The sequence below is a fragment of the Etheostoma cragini genome, chromosome 1 (assembly GCF_013103735.1).
Source record: "Etheostoma cragini isolate CJK2018 chromosome 1, CSU_Ecrag_1.0, whole genome shotgun sequence".
Classification (NCBI taxonomy): Eukaryota; Metazoa; Chordata; class Actinopteri; order Perciformes; family Percidae; genus Etheostoma; species Etheostoma cragini.
In genome coordinates, this window is record NC_048407.1 from 18,624,252 (window position 1) to 18,644,368 (window position 20,117).

General features: G+C 39.3%; 4 protein-coding genes across 8 annotated transcripts in view; 2 read left to right on the forward strand and 2 right to left on the reverse strand.

The window, feature by feature from the left end:
• sbf2 (SET binding factor 2) overlaps positions 1–5,593 on the reverse strand; it is a 97,779-nt gene extending 92,186 nt beyond the window's left edge. The window contains exon 1 of the mRNA XM_034880539.1: positions 5,575–5,593. The gene's annotated coding sequence lies outside the window, so the exon portion shown is untranslated. The remainder of the gene's footprint in view (positions 1–5,574) is intronic.
• Positions 226–2,119, forward strand: adma (adrenomedullin a). The gene is made up of 4 exons (XM_034884059.1): positions 226–341; positions 919–1,021; positions 1,159–1,284; positions 1,468–2,119. The coding sequence occupies exons 2-4, from the start codon at positions 927–929 to the stop codon at positions 1,763–1,765; spliced, it is 519 nt and encodes a 172-aa protein (XP_034739950.1). The 5' UTR covers positions 226–341; positions 919–926; the 3' UTR covers positions 1,766–2,119.
• Positions 5,594–6,102: 509 nt separating the features above from the next.
• ampd3a (adenosine monophosphate deaminase 3a) lies at positions 6,103–19,265 on the forward strand. 4 transcript variants are annotated; one of them, XM_034882465.1, is made up of 15 exons: positions 6,103–6,193; positions 12,686–12,908; positions 13,623–13,803; positions 13,981–14,146; positions 14,239–14,458; positions 14,573–14,702; positions 15,356–15,550; positions 15,730–15,861; positions 15,945–16,108; positions 16,218–16,344; positions 17,048–17,211; positions 17,518–17,638; positions 17,917–18,090; positions 18,242–18,352; positions 18,454–18,630. In XM_034882465.1, the coding sequence occupies exons 2-15, from the start codon at positions 12,688–12,690 to the stop codon at positions 18,628–18,630; spliced, it is 2,283 nt and encodes a 760-aa protein (XP_034738356.1). In that variant the 5' UTR covers positions 6,103–6,193; positions 12,686–12,687. The 4 variants fall into 4 exon arrangements, with proteins under 4 accessions (XP_034738356.1, XP_034738112.1, XP_034738196.1 ...); XM_034882221.1 differs by lacking the exon at positions 6,103–6,193 and adding an exon at positions 10,114–10,241 and having other exon boundaries at positions 18,454–19,265; XM_034882305.1 differs by lacking the exon at positions 6,103–6,193 and adding an exon at positions 10,997–11,248.
• The window catches only part of lyve1a (lymphatic vessel endothelial hyaluronic receptor 1a), a 3,349-nt gene continuing 1,897 nt past the window's right edge, over positions 18,666–20,117 (reverse strand). Inside the window, exons 5-6 of one of the 2 annotated variants that reach the window (XM_034883494.1) lie at positions 19,972–20,044; positions 18,666–19,651 (exon numbers count right to left, since the gene is read on the reverse strand). In XM_034883494.1, coding sequence (XP_034739385.1) covers positions 19,510–19,651; positions 19,972–20,044 — 215 coding nt within the window. In that variant the 3' untranslated portion in view covers positions 18,666–19,509. Of the gene's footprint in view, positions 19,655–19,971; positions 20,045–20,117 lie in introns of both variants that reach the window. The other variant, XM_034883408.1, reaches the window with a different exon arrangement.

The following is a 20,117-nucleotide window of genomic DNA, read 5'->3' on the forward strand; positions in this document are numbered from 1 at the left end:
TAAAGACAGGATGCGCTGGCAGCACTGCACTTATTCTAAAACTATTTTCATTTTCATTTCTGATTATCATTCTTGATCCCTTTATTGTGTTGCGTTGTTGTACTACATGCAGGAGTGTACTGGATGGGGTGGGGGAAAAGGATGAGACTGTGTGTGTCAGTCAATGAGCCCCTCCCACCTCCTGTATAAAGGCTCCAGTCTGGTGTGTAGGAGCTATTAGCAGAGTGACACAGCTGCCTTACAGAACCAGCGGCAATTTCAAGAAACCTGTGGAGTACTCTTTTACAGCTGACTCTACAAGAAGAGCTTTCTCATCCCACTTCAATATCACAGAATTACAGGTATGTGCACTTTCTTTTAAAGAACACATTGCTGTGATTCGCTCTGCTACAAGCTGATGGCTCTATCCTTGCTTTTTTTTTTTTAGGTCAGGGCACAAGTGTAGAGACAAGGACAGTTTATCTGTCTGGTTATATAAGCAGTTCAGCTCTTAATGTATGTGTCTACCAAGGTGTAAAGCATCTGACAGAGGCATTACATCATATATTGTTTATTAGTTGCAATTGATTTTGCTTTGCTTTTTTTCATGAGGTGAATTTCTTGGTTGACTTTTGAGCTGAGTCTATTTCAGACCCCTCATTTGTAGCCTGTCCTTTGCGTTATTGGCCAAGGGCCCACAGCATGGTTGGAGGTTTACTTAACCGAGCAAAATTTGACCTTAGCTTAACTTTTTAAATAAATGAATGATAAGTGCAAATAACTTGGCTTTTGGACTCTTGTGTAAGAAAGTACAAGTGTGCCATTTGTGGGAATACTGTGTAAGCGTTTTACATGTATAAAAGGGACAATAGGAAATTCATGAGGTTAAATTGATGGCATAAATCTATAACTAACAAATGTTTTCTCTACTCTGCACAGGAGCCAAAATGCAATTGACCATCCAGTCCTTCCTCTCTTGCTGTCTGCTGGTGACAGTAGCACACTGTGTGGAACTTGAAGTGAATCCAGAGTGGAAAAAAAGGTGAGTTAAATGACAAAAACTTTATTCAATAATCAAAACGTTTTCATCTGATATAAGATCTGACAGTCTGTCAAGTCTGTGACAGCTGTTCACTGAATTATCTACCCAAGACTAATGGACTTCTCCTCCTCTCGCAGGCTAAGCATATGGCTAGGGAGCAGATTGAGACGGGATCTTGACAGTGCATCAGTAGGGAAGAACGCAGAGTCTGAGTACTTTGTCAGACCAGAAGACATCAGGGATACTTTGCTGCCACATTCAAGGTAAAACAGTAACCATGCAATCCTAAAAGTCTCCCAACTTTGGCTGTTATCACATTTTTAGACATCTAAATGTATTCTGCTTGTCCCTAGAAAAGGAATATAAAATGTTAGCTGAGAATAATAAGCCACTCAGGAGTGAACAGCATGGATTAATGTCCTCTTCTCTCTACTTGTGTCCTCCAGCACTGACATCAATGTCCGAACCAAGAGGTCTAAAAACTCAGCCAACCAGTCAAGAAGACCAGGTTGTCGACTGGGCACCTGCTCAGTGCACGACCTTGCGCACCGCCTGCACGAGCTCAATAAGAAGAACGAAATTGCCCCTGTTCACAAGATCAGTCCGCAGGGATACGGCCGGAGGCGTCGGTCACTTCCAGCGCACAGAGTCACGCTGAGGCTAGAGCAGGGCAGGCTGAGGCCCGATTGGAGCATTAATGACTCACAAGTTCACAAGCTCGAGGCTTTCCTCAGACAGACATGAGCGGGACTTCGCAAGAGAAGTTGGGAACAAAAACATGGGAGTCAGCGTCCTCTTTATGTTCAAAAATTCTCGAAATGCCTCTGACGTCTGCCAAGTATTTCCCAGCACATTTTTTCAAGGCATGAGAACTGAGTCAGAGCAAGACTGACTGCACTGAGTTTCTCCAAAGGCTGAGCCTTGCAGCTCAGCAATGCAGTGCGTGCAAACAACTAGCAGCTGGCGTAGACACTGGATGGCACAGCAGGGTGAGAACTACGCGTGCTGCACTGCTCGGCAAGGGGAAATAAAGAGTGCTAATACCTGGAAAAGTGAACACATCCTCTAGCTTGAAGAGGGAACTCTGTTCTAACATTCTGGGAACTTACACATTTCGTCTTCAAGGCCAGGACATTGATAAGTGCCATCCTCTAAGGATTTTACCACCATGCTCCAAACTGTCAGTACTTGTCTGCACTTTTCCATTTGGACTTAAAGTTGAATGAATCATCAGGAAAAGACATCCTCATCACAATGCCAAACAGGAAGATATGCTATCGAGCTCTGAAGTTCTTAGTTTATATCAAGTTTTGGACACTGTATAAGGGAAAATGCCTTAGATTCTGTGAGATATGTGCCAGTCCACATGGCTTGAAATATACTTGAAATTGTTTGTATAAAAACATGTGCAATCTATATTTGTTTTTATTGCAGGTATGTGTATATATGAATTCTTTTATTTAAATATTATATATAGGTTACATTAAATTACGTATGCAGATGAAACTATTTTTGTACAGGAAGAAATATATATATATATATCTATGGGCATTGTAGCTATTTTTCATTATTCTTTTGCAATCTGTGGTAATAGGATGTTTTTATACATATATTTTATATTTGTAAATGTGTTCTATTTTATTTGTGTTAAAGCAATAACATTGTTATTCAATAAACATTTTGCATTCAAAAGCTAGACCTTGTCCAGACCTCCTTTGCTCATGGCTCTTGTGAATTGAAAGTGACAGTCTATTGTCTGGCGCACTGCTACAGCAAGACACAGAGCACCTGGTCTCTGTTAAGTGATTTCAGGGTCTCATTAGAGCCTCCCCTCCTCTTACCACATTCCCCTAGTTATGACGCCCCCCCACCCTGACCTAGAAAAAAGACAGGGTGCCAGGCGCATTCCTGCTTGGTTCAGCTCATATTTGTTGGCTCACCCCACACCACAGAGAAGGCCTTAAGCCATCAGAGGAGGCTGAGGCTTTAGCTCCATCTGTATTCAATGGTAGATAGTAGTAGATAGGACATGAGAAGGCCAATGCGGGGGGTGCCGGTCTTACATTCCTGCGAGAGCATCACAAAACTGTTCCAACAAAGCACTGATCATGACCTTCACATCGTGGACCCCCCCCACCCCCAAGACTGAACAGCACTAAAAGGTTGCAGACCTCCTTACTTGACACATTATCACCCCTTCTTTAACATATTTTGGAAAATTCAGACAACAACACCTAAGACATACTGTACAGAAGATTTCTCTGTTGGCTTTATTCACGTTCTCTTTTTTACAGACTCGTCCCACAATGCAAAGGGTACAACTGTCAACATGTGCATTTGCCACTTGGGGAAATGTGGTAGTGGTGGAAATGTGGTGTGACCACAGCAAAGAGTGATGGACCAGGAGGACCCACTGAGAATAGTGCAGATGTGGCATCTTATTCTCGAGCTTTGTGCTTTCCTAATTGTAGAAATTCACAATTCAATTTAAACTTCACATTTACTATAGATCACATTAGGAATTCACTGAATGGTTTAAAGTCAAACTAACTAGAACCTTAGAATAAGTTATTCATTGCCACTTGTTTGCTGTCCCCATACTCATTATTAGCATGACTATCAACTCTTCCTGGAAGCACTAACTGGAAATTTTGAACAATTATTAGTAAAAACGTACAGGAAATGAAAGATACACATGTGACTGAATAAAAAAAAGTATGAGTTTTTGTGGAACCCACAGCTCTTCCTTATTAGAAGCACGGTCATTAGTAATTAGAAAGATGTTGGCTGGAGACGGTTTCTGCTTTTGTTTTATATTTCCTAGAAAAGCCAATTAGGGCTAATCAATACTTTGTTGTGTGATTTGGAGCAGGTTAAATTGAAAACATTCACATTTAGACACAAAATGAGGGTTAAACTGTAATTGTATGTTCTCTATTGCCATCTAGTGAAATTAGATGGGTAAAACTGCAAAATGTTGTATATTCCTTTGTCTTTAGGATGATTTATTCAATCAGATCAGAGTTTTCCGACTTTTTTTTTTTTAATAAGAAGCTTACAAGTAAGGTTACAAGTAAGTTTAGCCTATCAGCTCAGAAAATCATTTAAAACTGTGAAATCCGGTACATTTTCAAGAATTACCACACACCTACACATTTTCCACAATGTCTCATGAATATTGAATACGCATTTCAAGCTTATTATTATCTATCTTACTTAAATAGTGTGGGCAAATCATTTTGCATTCGGAGTATAAGCATTTATTGTAGAGAATGATGTGCCTAAAACAGAGTTAACAGAGTTTTAACGCTTTTTGTAAGAATTGAATTATACTAAACAAAAGCTCACGGTTACTTAAATAAAAAATGTGGGGGTGCTTTGGTTGCTCACTTGGTTGAGCGTGCGCTCCATGTACAAAGGCTCAGTCCTTATCGCAGTGGCCATGAGTTCAATTCCAATCTTTGGCCCTTGCTTCTTGTCATTCCCCTTTCCCACTTTCAGCTGTCCTGTCTAATATAAGGACAGTCTAATTATTAAAATAAATAAATGTTTCTGCAGGGCTTCAGTCTTTCTTAATTTGTATTTTTATCTGAGTAAGTTTGGCTTATGCCTTGAATAAATAGGCATAATGAACAGTAGCAAACACCTGTCAATAACACAAGACCTGCCCCAAGAATTCATGAATGGCATGGGGCCATTAACAAATATTGTAAAGAAACTAAAGCGAAGCAAATGCGCCGTCTAGTGGCTCATTAAATGTGTTTCTACATTTTGAATAGGAATTTAGTTTCCACACAAAACCCTTTTTCTGGTAAAAAAAAAGAAAAGAAAAAAAAGAAGAATCGACCTTATGGCTCTAGATCTGGCACATCCAGTGTACTCTAACTATGTGATGGCATCACTGCTTCAGTAAGCCAATCAGCTGTTGACGCCAACTGATTGGTGTAGGTCAACTGGTAAAAAATAATACCCACTTTCCAGGGTTTGCTGTATGCTAAGCTCCAAGTCTTCAATTTCCCACTGCTGTGTTCCGACAGCTATCAACAGTATTACAGTATTTTAGGACCTTCTCGTTTCAGCAGAATGTTTGGCTAAGAAACCAAATCGGGCAAAAATGCTACTTAGTGAAGAAGGTGTGTCCGGAGCTGCTAAATAATAACCATCAGGTTTTATAAAGATCACCTATATACACAGTTTGTGGGACTGCTAATTGACACACTATAATGGCACTATTGAGTAAAACTCAAAAGTATCCCGGTAGCCTTAGCTAAGAGGATTAGCATCATAATCTAAAACACAGTCAGGCTAAATCAGGGACAGTGGAGTCCCTTCCTGCTCATGGCCACAGCCCTAAATCTGGGCCTTCCGTGTAAAGAGGTCATCCATGCTGTCCTGCAAGACAGCTTATTCTGCTTTGCAAAGGTATCAGAGAAAGTGATTAGATCTGTCTGTGAGACTACCCGGAGATTGATGTTACTAGCGACAAAGACAGCTTGGAGTTTTAGTTTCTTTGCATTGTTCACAGAATACATGCAATAATAGAGACGTCTTACTTTTGCCATGTCGTGCACAGATGAGGGAGGTCCAGGTCAATGTGCTTTATTAGTCTTACATGAGAGACTGTAAATAAAGAGACAGAAGTGAGAGCATGGGTTTTAAGCTTTGTAATTAATTAGTCTGTAGTGAAATCTTTCATATTATTTGTACATTTGTTGCTTTATTAATCAAAAGGGCAGCCTTACATTGCATGTATTTCCTGTTTGTTTGCTCATGCCTCGTCTTTGCAAAATGTCCTGCAAATAAACAAAACATCCACAAGAGGACATGATTAATCTCTAAGAAAGAATGGACAAAAACAGGGAAATAATTGTATTTTATATGTTGACCCATTTTTTGAACATCATTCCTACTGCATCCATTAATACTGCCGTACAAATTAGTACAACAGTGCAAATGACTACGGCTGACTTCTGCCTTTGTACAGCTGATGCCTTTGCACTAAGCTGCAGCAATGAAAGAGTTAAGGATGGAGTGATGAGCACTGCAGGGTGGCGGATGAGATATCATATACAGTACTCTAGCAACAACAAGACACAGCATGACTTAAATGTTTCTCTAAGGGGATCTTGTGCACAGTTCAAACTAAATTCAGAGACAGTAAAGCCTGAGGAGGTGAGTGCACTTATTTGACATATAAGTAGTCTTGGACCAGTGATGACCACTGATAATTGACAATGGGAGCCAAACATCACTTACGGTATCTTTCTGTCTTTAAATCTCTATGAAAAAAAAACTAGGTTTATATTTTTGGTATGTGGTTTTGTTACATATAGTATATAGTACGTGAGACTTCACTAACTGGTTTACTTTACTGGTAATTGGTTTATGTGTACCCAGATATAAACCCATATATTGGCTTAATAAATTATGTACATACAGTGCTTTGCAAAAGTTGGAGAAAATGTTTTAACTAAGAATGCTTTCAAAAATGGAAGTGTTAATTGTTTATTTTCATCAATTAACCAACAGAGGAATCTAGGGCTGCACAATTAATCACGATCACGATTTTGGCTTCCTACAATCAAATCTTCGTGACGGAGCGATAATTTAAATGCGTCATTTCAAAGAATGTTTTGTTTTTTGTTGCAAAGCCAATCTTCCGCTCCATAAACCCCTGTCTGATCATGTGCCAGTCGGCGCACCGTGCAGCTTAGTTTCTAGATGTAGACATTCAGAGAGGACAGAGTAACGTGAGGAAAATTCCAAAACAGATAGCAGTCGGTCATACGTCGGTCACAAGGTTTACCAGTTTACTAGTAAACGCAACATTTTGTCCCGTCTGTGTTGTTTTTCAGACAACAGCAGTGACCATTGCTAGTTTATGTCTTTTAGCTCACAGCTAATCTCTCCTCTACTCTCTTTCCTCTTACTCTCCGCGCAGCCCCAACCCCATTTACTCACACACGGCTCCCAGCAACACAAAGCGACACAGCGCCGGTCCACATCACTGATATTTGTCCACAGTTTAAATTGTTATTAATACAGCTGTATATTGTTAAGCATGAGAGGCAAACCTGTATTTGTACAAGTGTTTCTGCTGGTACCTCTGCTATCGCGGCCGTCACGGCAAAAAACACAGACAAAGTTATTGAATGCAACTAACTTCAGTTAGTGTGTAACACTGCTGACCCGCCATTAGACCCGTGCTGGACCCATTCACCACCCTGCGTGCAGGACCCTGGATATTGAGTCTGCTGTCAGGCCTAGCATACGTCCATCGCACTCCCCCTCTCTCCTTAGCTCTTTTAATCGGTCATTTTTGAAAACAAGTAAAGGAGCTTTCTCAGAGATACCTTTTGTTAAATATAGCCTAGGCTATTTATTTCAGATAATTTTCATTTAAATGTGTTGCACCTGTATGTATGTACAACTTAAAACTTCAACATAAGAGGAATGTAGCACAATATGGATGTGAAAGCAGTTATAAATAGCCTATGTGACAATAAAATTTGTTAGGGTTAAAATGAACAAATAATTGTGATAATTAATCATGATCTCAATATGGATCAAAATAATCATGGTTATCATTTTGGCCATAATCGTGTAGCCCTAGAGGAATCTAAATCAAATCAATATTTGGTGTAACCACAACTTGGCGTCAAGACAGCATCAATTCTTCTAGGTACACTTCAACACAGTTTTTGAAGGATTTGGGCTGGTAGGTTGTTCCAAACATCTTGGAGAACTTACCACAGATCTTCTGTTGCTGATGATGCTGAGATCAGGACTGTGTGGGGGCCATGCTATCACTTCCAGGACTTCTTGTTCTTCTTTACACTGATGATTGTTGTTAATGACCGTGGCTGTAGATTTTAGGTTGATGTCCTGCTGCAGAATAAATTTGGGGCCAATCATGCGCCTCTCTGATGGTATTACACGATGGATAATTGTCTGCCTGTATTTCTCAGCATTAAGGACACCATTAAGCCTGTCCAAATCTCCAACTCCATTTGCAAAAATGCAGCTCCAGACTTGCAAGGAACCTCCACCATACTTCACTGGTGCCTGCAACGGTGAAGCGCTCTCCAGCCCACAGCAAACAAACTGCCTTCTGCTACAGCCAAATATTTCATATTTTGACCTGTCAGTCCAGAACACCTGCTGCCATTTTCCTGCACCCCAATTCCTAAGTTTTTTCGTGCATAGTTTAGTTGCTTGGTCTTGTTTCCATGTCAGAGATATGGCTTTTTGGCTGCAACTCTTCTATGAAGACCACTTCTGGCCAGACTTCTCCAGACAGTATATGGTGTACCTGGGTCCTTCTGGTTTCTGCCAGATCTGAGCTGATGTCACTGCTGGACATCTTTCAATTTCAAGGGGAAATAAGCTTGATGTGTTTTTCATCGGCTGTTTCTGCAGTTTCCTTGGCCGACCACTGCGTGTACGATCCTCAACGTTGCCCGACTTTTTGCAAGTGTAAGATAAATGAGGACACACCTCTTTTTAAGCAGCATTTAACCTTGCATGGTAAAGCATTTGCTTCCTTACTGTCAGTCTCTCGTCTCGGTCTATCGGAAATGTAAATAGCTTAATCTTATGTTGTTGACCTCTCTCTGAACCTTTGACAAAGAGCCAACTTTGGGGCTCAGCCATTAGCAGCAGTGACATGTCTGAGAAAAGACAAAAAAGCCAAGATGAAGACAACAGCATATAGAGAACTGGGTCTAAGATAGGCTACGAGTGGTCGCGTAATGGCCTCGTACGGGATTTACACAGTGAATGGGAAATAAAAACTGAGGATCCTTATTCTCCTAAGTAACTGTGGAGATGATACATGGTCAGCTACACATTTCCGGTGCATCTAAGCAAACTCACAAACACAAAAGGCACACACACCCACATTTTTACAGTCCAGAGTGAGAACCATTGAGATATTTCCCACATTAATGTCAAATAATGCTTTCAGCAGAGCTACACTATAACTATATTTTTCAGCCAATTGATGTGATGTTTCCTAAACCTGATGCTGTGATAAATAAGAGAAATGCTTCTGTGAATGCTGAAAGAAATATTGCATCTCCTGTGTTATTGGGGTGCTGAGTTAGGGAGTCCTCAAAATCAACGAGAAGGCAGTTTTTTTATCATTTAGGGATTGACTATAAAATCATCAAAAGTTGTTTCCGTCTGGGGATTCAAGCATGCCGAGATGAGGCATGTGCAGTATCTGTTGACTTTGCCATATTGTTGTTGTACAACAAGGAACATGACCGTAGGTAAATCAAACACTGGTTGTTGAGGAGAAATGTTAAACCTCTGCAAATACTTTTGATTTGATAATTACAAAAATGCATTTTTATTAAATTATAATCAACAAATTAATTAATTCTCAGTTGATTCAGGGGAAATGCTGCACTATAAAGTTTTGTCACACTTATCCAGGTCCAATGCTTGGTGAGAATAGACTAATTATTATTATTATGATATAAAAAGCACTAGAACTATACAGAAGGTTATTTTACCACATTGACTGCTAGAAGAGTATGCCTACCATTGACATAAAGGATCAGTCAAGTCACTTTGCTGATCTAAATGGTAATCACAAAGTGTAGGGTAGAATAATGCCTTCTAAAGGCAATTTGTGTTTTTAGATTGACTTTTGGAGGACATTGCCAGCTAATTTGTAGTTGTAATGCAGCAAATTATATTTGGACTACCAAAGAAAGAACTACCACACCACAAAAATAAATTTAAAAACTCTGAAAGTGCTGCAGGAGCATTTCAACGAGCATTAGAAGTAGCATTAAATCTATGTAGTAAAATTAAGACCTGTTTAAAATTATTAAAGACCTAAAACACAATACTTTAGCAGATTTAAGACTTGTTAAAGCGTACAATTTTATTTTGTTATTTTACACTTTTTAAGACCCTGTGGAAACCCTGCCTCTAAGTGAAGCCCTCTCTTTGTTCACAGCCAGTTATGACATAGCCTCAGGATTAGTAGCTGTCAACATGACGCCACTGGCTCCTTAAAATAGAGAGATTGGCAGTCAGAAAAACAAAACTGTAATTGTATGCCACCATAGACTCATAGATTGACTGAGTCTGACCCAGATAGATGCAGACAGAATCTCTGAAGGTTTCACTGAATCTGTCCAGTGCTTCCACTGTGTCCAACCTGAGATGACAACACCCCTAGACATGGCTATAAGTGGCACTGAAGGTAAGCGCTGATTATAATACAAGATAATGGGTAAAATGGCTATGAAGTCAAGTTACAGGGTAAGCTATTTGCTGCATCACTGCACATCTGCTATTATTCAGCATCAAAATTTAACAGCATGTTTGGAGGAATTTATTCCCTGCTGGGTGTTGAATAGCAAAAAAACTAAATAATTTTTTGACGAAATAGTAATAAATAAAACCAAATTACCGAAAAAAAATGTCTAAAGACAGAATTAAGGTTAATTGCATACACAAATTCACACATGTAGCTAATTGTGTATTAACACAACTTTTTGTTCAGTGCAGAATAAGCAATTTTTTGACATGTGACATCTTGGCCAGGCATGTCATATTAACTGTCAAAGACTGTTGAATAAAAATGTTTCCTCTTTTCCTAAATAGTTAGTCTATGCTCCAAAAAATTACTTTAAAAGAAACAGTTAAAACGGCAATGAAAGTTATTGTAATGAATTACCATCTGGCAGCACCTCTGCAGGATGAGTAAATTGGCTAGCTAGCTGGCTAAAACGTGTAACTAGCTAGCCCTTAAAAAAAGAAGTGCATGCTACTAGCTATATATATATATATATATATATATATATATATATATATATATATATATATATATATATATGTGTGTATGTGTGTGTGTGTATTAAGAAAACACGTTTGCTAACACAATTTAAAAAAAACTTAATGTTTATTGGGACTATAGCTAGTTGGCTACGTTGGTTAAAAACTAGCCTATACGTCATAACACCTAAACATTGCAGTTAACCGAATGACTGAATCGTTACCGTTGACGTGTTCAGGTTCAGCCTCGACAAACACGAAATTAAACTGTGCTGTTGAACACTTTGATGTGTACGCAGATCCGCAGCTGTCTTTTTAATATCACGATTTGGTTTAGCTAGCCAGTATAAAACAGATTTACATACACGTTGATGCTGATTGGGTAACACCTCTGACACACCCAGCTAAAGGAGGAAAACCACTAGGAGAAAGGTACTAGCTATGCTTAAAGCGTTTCTAGGAAAACATGTCCTACCTGGAAACCCGACCCAAAATGGTGCCTTACCGTGCCTGTAGCTGGCCCGTAGGCTTAACTAATGTTAGCTACACAGAGCTAACGTTAATTAGCCGCGTACTGATTTTTAATAAAGTGTCGTCAGGTTATATAATGGTAAGGTTCATTTTTCATGTTTTCGGTTGGCGAAAAAACGGTATTAAGTATAATTTTTGGAGCAATGCTTTGATTTGTTTTCTTCCGGAAATGTTTCAGTTATTAACGGTAGTTTCCTGTCCAGCTGTCTTGGCGATCGAGATTCTCACTCATGCTGAACTATATAACTTTTTATATTTTTACTCAAATGTGATGTGTGGTGTCTGACTGGGAGAAAAAGAAATACAAGTATTTGTTTAACAGAAAAATTTGGGGGTGTATGAAATTACAATTAATAATTGATAAGGCCGTACTCTCCACACCAGATCAATACAGCTTTATGAGCCTATCTCTTTTCACTGAGTGCATGTGATGTCATAAAGCTCCGGTTATACACACAGCTGTTGTTAAGATAGTGTTGTGTTTCCGGAATGATAAAGCTTCCTGGAAGCAGCATTGCAGAGCGGAACTTTGGCATAGGACACCATGCAGCAGGGCCCTTCTCTGGTGTTGCCAAGGCAAACTGTGTCCTGTATCACAGGATATTAATACACTACAATCATCTCCTTGCCTACATAAACAGTGTTTAACAGACTGTACCTGATGGTGAATCCAGGATTACATACTTTAGTAATAACAAGCGCTATTTACAGCTATGATGTTGATACAGAATTACTGCCATTACTTTTATGACAAGAGTGACAGAGTGCCAGTATAAAGTAACATGGCTAGCTTAGAAGGAATTGCATTCCTACAAAGGTCATGAATCTGGAGAATTTAATGGAACTATCTGACACAAAAGTTATTTTCAAAACGTCAATGTACCGCAGCAAAATTCAAAATGCTTTTAACCTAAGTATGATATCCCACAGAACTAGCTATGTTTCCTTTACATTATACCTTTTGCTACTCAGAAAAAAATGCAGGAACAGCAAACTGTGGACAACAACAGAAAAGCTAGATAATGTAATAAAGATAATGTTAATATTGACTGTGGAATGAAGCACCTCAAGAGGTGATTTTTACTCGGTAGAAAGTGAAGTGTTAAAATGAATCCTGTTGGACATAAACAATTCACACAGAGCTCTCTGGGTGGTGATGCTGTGCAGCAGTTAGTTCTTGAATGTCCTGCACCCAAACACAGGTGGATTCACTTGTTTCTACATAGCATAGACTGGTCAGAGCAAGTAAAGCTCTAATAAAGGGCAGGTCCTCTTTGTATCCCGTGATTACATCTCACTCTCAACAGCCATTTTACTCTAGCTTCTTCCTTCTTGCAGACATGCCTCGTCAATTTCCAAGGGTAACGCTGAGTGAGGCAGAGAAGGAGACACAACTGCTTGCAGAAAAAGTATATGCATCAGCACTAAAGGAAGAAGACAACAAGGATGCCTTGTCAATGTTCAATGTGCCTGAGGACTGCCCAATTGGCCTCCAGCAAGCCAAGGAACACGAACTGCTTAAGGACCTGGCAGAGCAACAGTCAGAGGAGAGTACCAAGAGGTAGGCTCTGCTGTTTGTCTGGCACCAAATCACAGAGGAGGATTTAATCAGTCAGATCAGTGTCACAAATGAAAGCCTTTTAACGTATCATGACTTCTGGGAAAGTTACGTTTGTTAAAAATAATGATATTGCACCTCTTCACCTGTCCTTGTGGCCTGTGGCTAGTGTTTTGAAGATGAGTGTAGAGCCTAAATTCAATTATATCTTGCAGTCCTTCCTAGTGAATGTTCCTGTAAATCTTTTTCGAAGGTTTGATAAATTATGTAACCTGTTTTTGTAGAACAGGAAGCAACCAAGAATTTACCTTAAAAAACTTTAACAAAAATGTGATCAGGGAGGCTCAGGGATTCCAAACCTACTGCTTTACCACTATGCATTTTGTCTACGACACCTGGCACAGTGGTAACTCCCCTCCAGAACGGGTTCCACTATGGCTTACTGCACAAGCTCATTACTGCCCTGATCTCCCATTGGCTGCACATCTTACCACCATGCTTCCCACTGCTGTGGATCATCCTGTTCTCTCATGTCCTAAGGGAGACTGGAGTGAAATAGCAAAAAATAAAATTTTTGATGACAGGACATTTTTAAAATGTATTTATTTTTGTTACAGTGGTGCTCTCTGGTGGCTATGTAGGCATATATTGTGTATGCATGCACCGATGTATGAGTCGTTTCTAAAAAACAAAATAATGATTTTGCTAATTTTGCAGGAAAAAAAGCTTGAAGATGATTCGTTCCAAGTCAATGTCCCTGCAGATCCCAGTGAATTCAGATTATATGCGGTCAGTGGCGGTCACGCCATACCTGTCCCCCAGCTCCTCCTGCTCATCAGGGCCAGAAAACTGCCCTGATTACCAGAGGGTCACTATTAGTGGTGATTACTGTGCTGGAGTAAGTACTACTTTATTTACACTAATGTCTGCATCACTGTTAAAGAAATTAATGCTTTTGCAGCTTTTAAATTTGTTTTTCATGTTCACACAATGTTGAAAAACATGGCATAATTTTGCACTTAGTAAGATTACACTTGATGAATGGATTTATGTGTCATGTCCATTCCCAATTCAGATCACAGTGGAGGACTATGAACAAGCAGCCAAAAGTCTGTTTAATGCTTTGCTTATTCGCGAGAAATACTCAAAGCTGGCCTATCATAGATTCTGCAGAACCACAGCCCAGTTCCTCCGCAGCGCTGAGAACACGAGATGGAACGAAAAAGATGAGGTCCTACCAGGTATGAAGTGTACACGCATTATGGTTATTGATACACTCACTGATGTTTGTTCTGGTCCCATGACAGTAACAGAACAATGTTGTGACCTCCAGATGTGTGCCCATGTCCAAAAGATGGGGAAGATCCCTACAGTATGGAGAACATCCCTGAGAATCTGAATTATGAACTAAAGATGAAGGATGGGATAGTGTATGTGTATGAAAATGCCCAGGCATTGAGAGAAAACCAGCCCAATGACCTTCCTTACCCTGACTTAGAGACCTTTGCCATAGACCTCAGTCATGTGCTGGCAATGATTGCAGATGGACCCACGTGAGTTGCCAAAACAAAAAGACACTACAGCTATGGTTGTAAAACTGGTTGTTGCCAGCTATGCATGCGGTACTTAATCACACTTATTAAACTGAAGCCCACTCTAATTTTCAGGAAGACCTACTGTCACAGAAGACTAAATTTCTTGAGTTCAAAGTTCTACCTCCATGATATGCTCAATGAAATGGCGGAGCTAAAGGAACTGAAAAGTGTGCCTCACAGAGATTTCTACAACGTTAGGAAGGTTGGCTCTACAGACTGTATCATCCAATATTGCACCCGTTTTTTTTCGTTTTTTTCGTTTCGTTTCGTTTTTATTTCACACGTCATCACTGTCTACAATCATATACAGGACGCATGAAATGGGAACCCCAAATAAGCTACTAAAAGCTTTTCAGAGGGGGCCCGAAAACAAACACACGACAACCAACACACCTCCAAAACTCAATTACCATGGACAAACAAAACAAACAAAACCCCAAAACAAGTAAACAAACAATCCCAGCACAAATTGTAACATTTACAAATTTATCAACAATATGAAGAAAGCAATTTTTCCTTGACACGTTTCTTAAAGATGGAGACAGAATGCAACAATTTTAAGTTTTCCTCAAGCTCGTTCCAAATCTGCGGTCCCCTACAAACTATACTCATGCTTGTACATTTTAACCGACGTTTTTTACCAGTAATTCGGTATTTTCCCCTTGTATCATAAGTATACAGGGGACGACTGATTGTAGCTGTAGCTGAGAAAACACCTAAACATATGAGATAAAAGTATGCTGTCAGTTTTTTTTTCACTATTTGTAAAAAATGGTATGGAAAAAAACATTCACATTTTTGTAAACATTCCAATGATCTAGTAGACTGAACATAGACTTTGTCTCTCTCCATCAGGTGGACACGCATATTCATGCAGCTGCCTGCATGTCTCAGAAACACCTGCTGACCTTCATCCAGGAAACATATAAGACTGGTGCTGACCGTGTGGTGTTGGAAAAGGCTGGACAAAAGATGACCCTCCAGCAAGTTTTCCACAGTCTCAATATGGACCCCTATGACCTTACTGTGGACTCTCTGGATGTGCATGCTGTAAGAAAAGTAGAACATTACACAATTTTGTAATGCAAATTACAATTCCTTCACTCTCTTTGCCTCTAATTTGTGTCTATTTATTTCGCTGCCATCACAGGTAAATACCAGTATTGATTGGCGTTTTTCATGACTGACCATTCTGGGTTCACAATTATGCTAATTTATAAACTTTACAGGGGAGACATACCTTCCACCGGTTTGACAAGTTCAATTCAAAGTATAATCCAGTGGGAGCCAGTGAACTTCGAGAAATCTTCCTGAAAACAGACAACCTCATAAATGGAGAGTATTTTGCTCGCATCGTAAAGGTATCATATTATGTACTCATACGTTTTAAGTCAGAACCTTTGCAGAGACAGTTTAGCACAGTCTACTTCTCACATTTTAATAGGAAGTGGCCCATGACCTGGAGGAGAGTAAGTACCAGCATGCAGAGCCACGCCTTTCCATCTACGGACGCTCTCCAGAGGAGTGGGACAGTCTGGCTAAGTGGTTTATAAACCACAAAGTACACTCTCCAAACATGAGGTGGATCATTCAAGTGCCCAGAATATAGTGAGTGATACAGTCTGAAAAAAAAAGCTTCTAATTCATAAGACAGTTTCTTAAAATCTGAAATCTTGAGATTTTCAAAAGTTGTAAAACAATGTTTTATGTGTTTTAGTGATATTTTCAAGGCAAAGCAGCTGGTACCTAATTTTGCCAAGATGCTGGAGAACATATTTCTTCCTCTATTTGAGGCCACTATTAATCCACAGAAGCACAAACAACTTCATGTGTTTCTTAAATATGTAAGTTTCTAATTTATACCTAATGTGACCTATTCACTGCTATTACTTTAATATTATTTTAATTACTTTGATAAGCATGTACTGTATATACAGTATATAAACACTAAATAAATGGTTTATCACCAACTAAAAGACAGTAAGATGATATTAGTGTTTATTAGTAGTTTGGTTCTCAAACTGTTTTCTTTAATGTAATCACTGTGAAATATTCTCTGTGCAAAGAACCCCTGACCAGCTCAAAATATTTTGGGAAAAAAAGCCTGTATAAAGAGGGACAATACAGCGCTGTATGACCCCTGTCTGATTTACTAAACAACAACTTTGTAACTGAAAACATTTAAATGTTTAAAATGTTTAAATTTTAGTAAAACTTTTAAGGGAATTATGCTTGACTAATATTTTTAAATTAACATATAAAAAAAAAAAATCTCACATACCCCCAGCAGTGCTCCAAAGTACCCCTAGGGGTACGAGTACCCCCATTTGAGAAAGACTGGTACATAGTATAATGTAACTCCCTGTTTGGGCAACCATAGGTGGAGGCTGGTGTATAAACAGATAATGAATGACAGCAATATATATATAATAGTATAATAGTATAATATATAATAAGACAGTATAATATATATATAGTAAAACACAGTTTTCTTATTAATTTGAAGGTAAGATTAGTGCCAGTAGTAAATGACTTATTTTTGTGCAGGTGTCAGGGTTCGACAGCGTAGACGATGAGTCCAAGCACAGCGATCACATGTTTTCCTTCAGGAGCCCAAAGCCAGAACAGTGGACTGCAGATGACAACCCTCCCTACAGCTACTACATCTTCCACATGTATGCAAACATCATGGTCCTCAACAACCTCAGAAAGTAAGTACAAATGCCTTCTTTACTCTTCAAAACCCACATCTCTTCATTAAAGAAGAGTGCTTTAATGGAAGATTGATGGGTGGAAAGGTTGTGCCTTGAAACTGCAACACCTGACCTGGTACTGGTTCCAGCACTCCGTGTTTACTTTGTAAAGCTCTCAGGAAAGAAATTATTAATTAATCATAATAAAGTAAGAACCGTACAAGTCCCAAACTACTGGGCACTGATGATAGCATCTAGGACATTTCAGTATGCAGGTGATATCATTCTCTCAGTATATTGATTGTCCTTTTGTGTCCAAAATAGAGAGCGTGGACTGAGCACCTTCCAGTTCCGTCCCCATTGCGGAGAAGCTGGATCAATCACTCACTTGGTCTCTGCCTTTCTCACATCAGACAACATCTCACATGGACTCAACTTGAAGAAGGTACTTCAGACTTGCGGACAGGTTATTCTAGTATTTAGATGCTGTTTGCAGAATTGTAAAGTGATCAGAGTTTTCCCGGAGCAGGGAGGGGATGACGTGGTTGCTGTTGTTGCTGTGTGCCTACAAATTCTTATGTAAGATCATGTTGTGTTCAATATGGGGAACTTGGAACAAAGTCTAATGTTTTAGATTTTCCAGCATGCATGCGCATGTGTACCCTATGTGTTTTGACTGTCACCAGCATTAGTTTATTTATTTTAAACTTCATGCTCCCCCAGAGCCCTGTGCTGCAGTACCTGTACTACCTGGCCCAGGTGCCAATTGCAATGTCTCCACTCAGCAACAACAGCCTGTTCTTGGAATACTCCAAAAATCCTCTCCGAGAGTTCCTGCACAAAGGCCTGTGTGTGTCCCTGTCCACAGACGATCCCATGCAGTTCCACTACACCAAGGTAAACAGAAACAAATATACAGGAAATATAGTGTTTCTAGTTCAGTATACCAGAATCAAAACAAATTATCATACTATTGCAGTGAGCTTTAGATGAATTTAGTTCTGCAGTGTAAATAATAACTTATCCATTGTGTACGTCCTGATTCTAGGAACCACTGATGGAAGAGTACGCTATCGCAGCTCAGCTGTGGAAGCTCAGCACCTGTGATGTGTGTGAAATAGCCAGAAACAGTGTGTTGCAAAGTGGACTGTCTTACCAGGTAGTGACATTTTCACCTCCTACATTCCATTCACTCTGCCCAATCTCCATGACATTTAATCAACATTGATCTCATCTTTCTCCCAATAATTTGTTTAACAGGAAAAGAAGCACTTCTTAGGAGAGAACTACCTGAAAGATGGACCTGAAGGGAACGATATCCGTCGGACCAACGTCGCCCAGATCCGCATGGCCTACAGACACGAGACACTGTGCAATGAACTCAGCTTCATAGTCGATGCAGTGAAGTCCGAAACTATGAATTCCCAGTATGAATAACCTTTCGTTAGACAGAATCCACGCGTGCTGAGCTCTCAGTAACCACCATTTGCCTTTATTTGGAAAAGTACCAGTGAGTGACTGTGATGATTACATGAAAAATATAATATCCTGCCAATCAAAAAGCAATGCTTAGCTGGTCACAAGTTCATAAGGAGTTTGGTAAAGTGAAGACGCATGCTTTGGGTGACTGATGGCACTTTGTTTCTCAAAGGTTTAGACAAAAGCTGTGGGCTCCAGGATTTTGTAAAATACATTCATACACTTGTCATTACACAAACCCCAGAATGTACAAACAGTTGTACCTTCCACTCCATTTTGTGATGGGGGTATATCAGAGAAATAGCTTCAGACTTGATGTTTTTCAGTTACTGTATACACTGTATATCAGACACAAGACCATTTGCGGTTGAGAGTGTTACACATGTTAGCCTAGGTGACCAATAACAGATGATGTCTTGGTCATTTCCTCTATCTCTCCCTTAATTACAGTAGCTTGTTTTAAAGAAGTTTGGAAGATATCAGTATATTTAAGTTTTGGGAAATACATCAGTTCAAAATTGCACAATGCTTGAAATTGTTGTAAAAATGTTGAATTTACATTGTTCATTATTTGAAGCAACAAACAGTATGTTTAAAGAATAAAATGTCTTCAGTCTTCACAATGATTGCATAGCCAATATTGCCATCTTGTGGCCAAACTGCACCATTAATTAACAGAGGACAGAAAATACTAACAAGCACATACAAAAATAAATGCCCTTTCTGGGCATTCTGTCACATTACTTTCACACAAAACAAGGGACGCATCTTTGTCCTAAAAAAACCTCAGTAGTTGTCCATGGACTGCCTCTTAAAAATATCTCATTAAAAAAATGTTTAACTTGCATTGTCAACCACTTCTATCTTCTCGTCTTCCTGTGCAGCCCGCTTGGTTTCCTTTATGTTCGTCTCACACGTCCATTCTTCTGTCTGAATGTACTCTTGCTGCTCCTTTATGTCAGAACCCAGAGCACGACTCCTCCTTTTCACATATAGAAAACAAAAACAAATGATGCACTAATATACAGTGTGTAATAAAGAGAATAGGACACAATAATTGAAAAATCAGTACAAAGAAAGAGGCTTTGTCTTGTCAGTTTATCCACAGCTCTTCTGTGCTGATATACAGTATAGTTTCTTTGAGTAGTGCTAATATATAGAGCCCACTAACAACCAATTCACTAATAACTGATTCATGTATATGCTTTTTTGGATAGCATAATTTAACAACAACAACAACAACACATTTGTCCTTGGATCTCAGTATTATATAGTATGTATATATGAAAAACCACTCACAATTTTATGTATGCAAGGATGATTATCGCAGTAAGGAGAAGAGCAAAAGTGGATGTGATGAGTATAGCCTTTGCTGGAACAATAAAACAGGAAAGGAAAAATACATTAGTCATACATACACACAAATCACTTCCACACACTTAGGA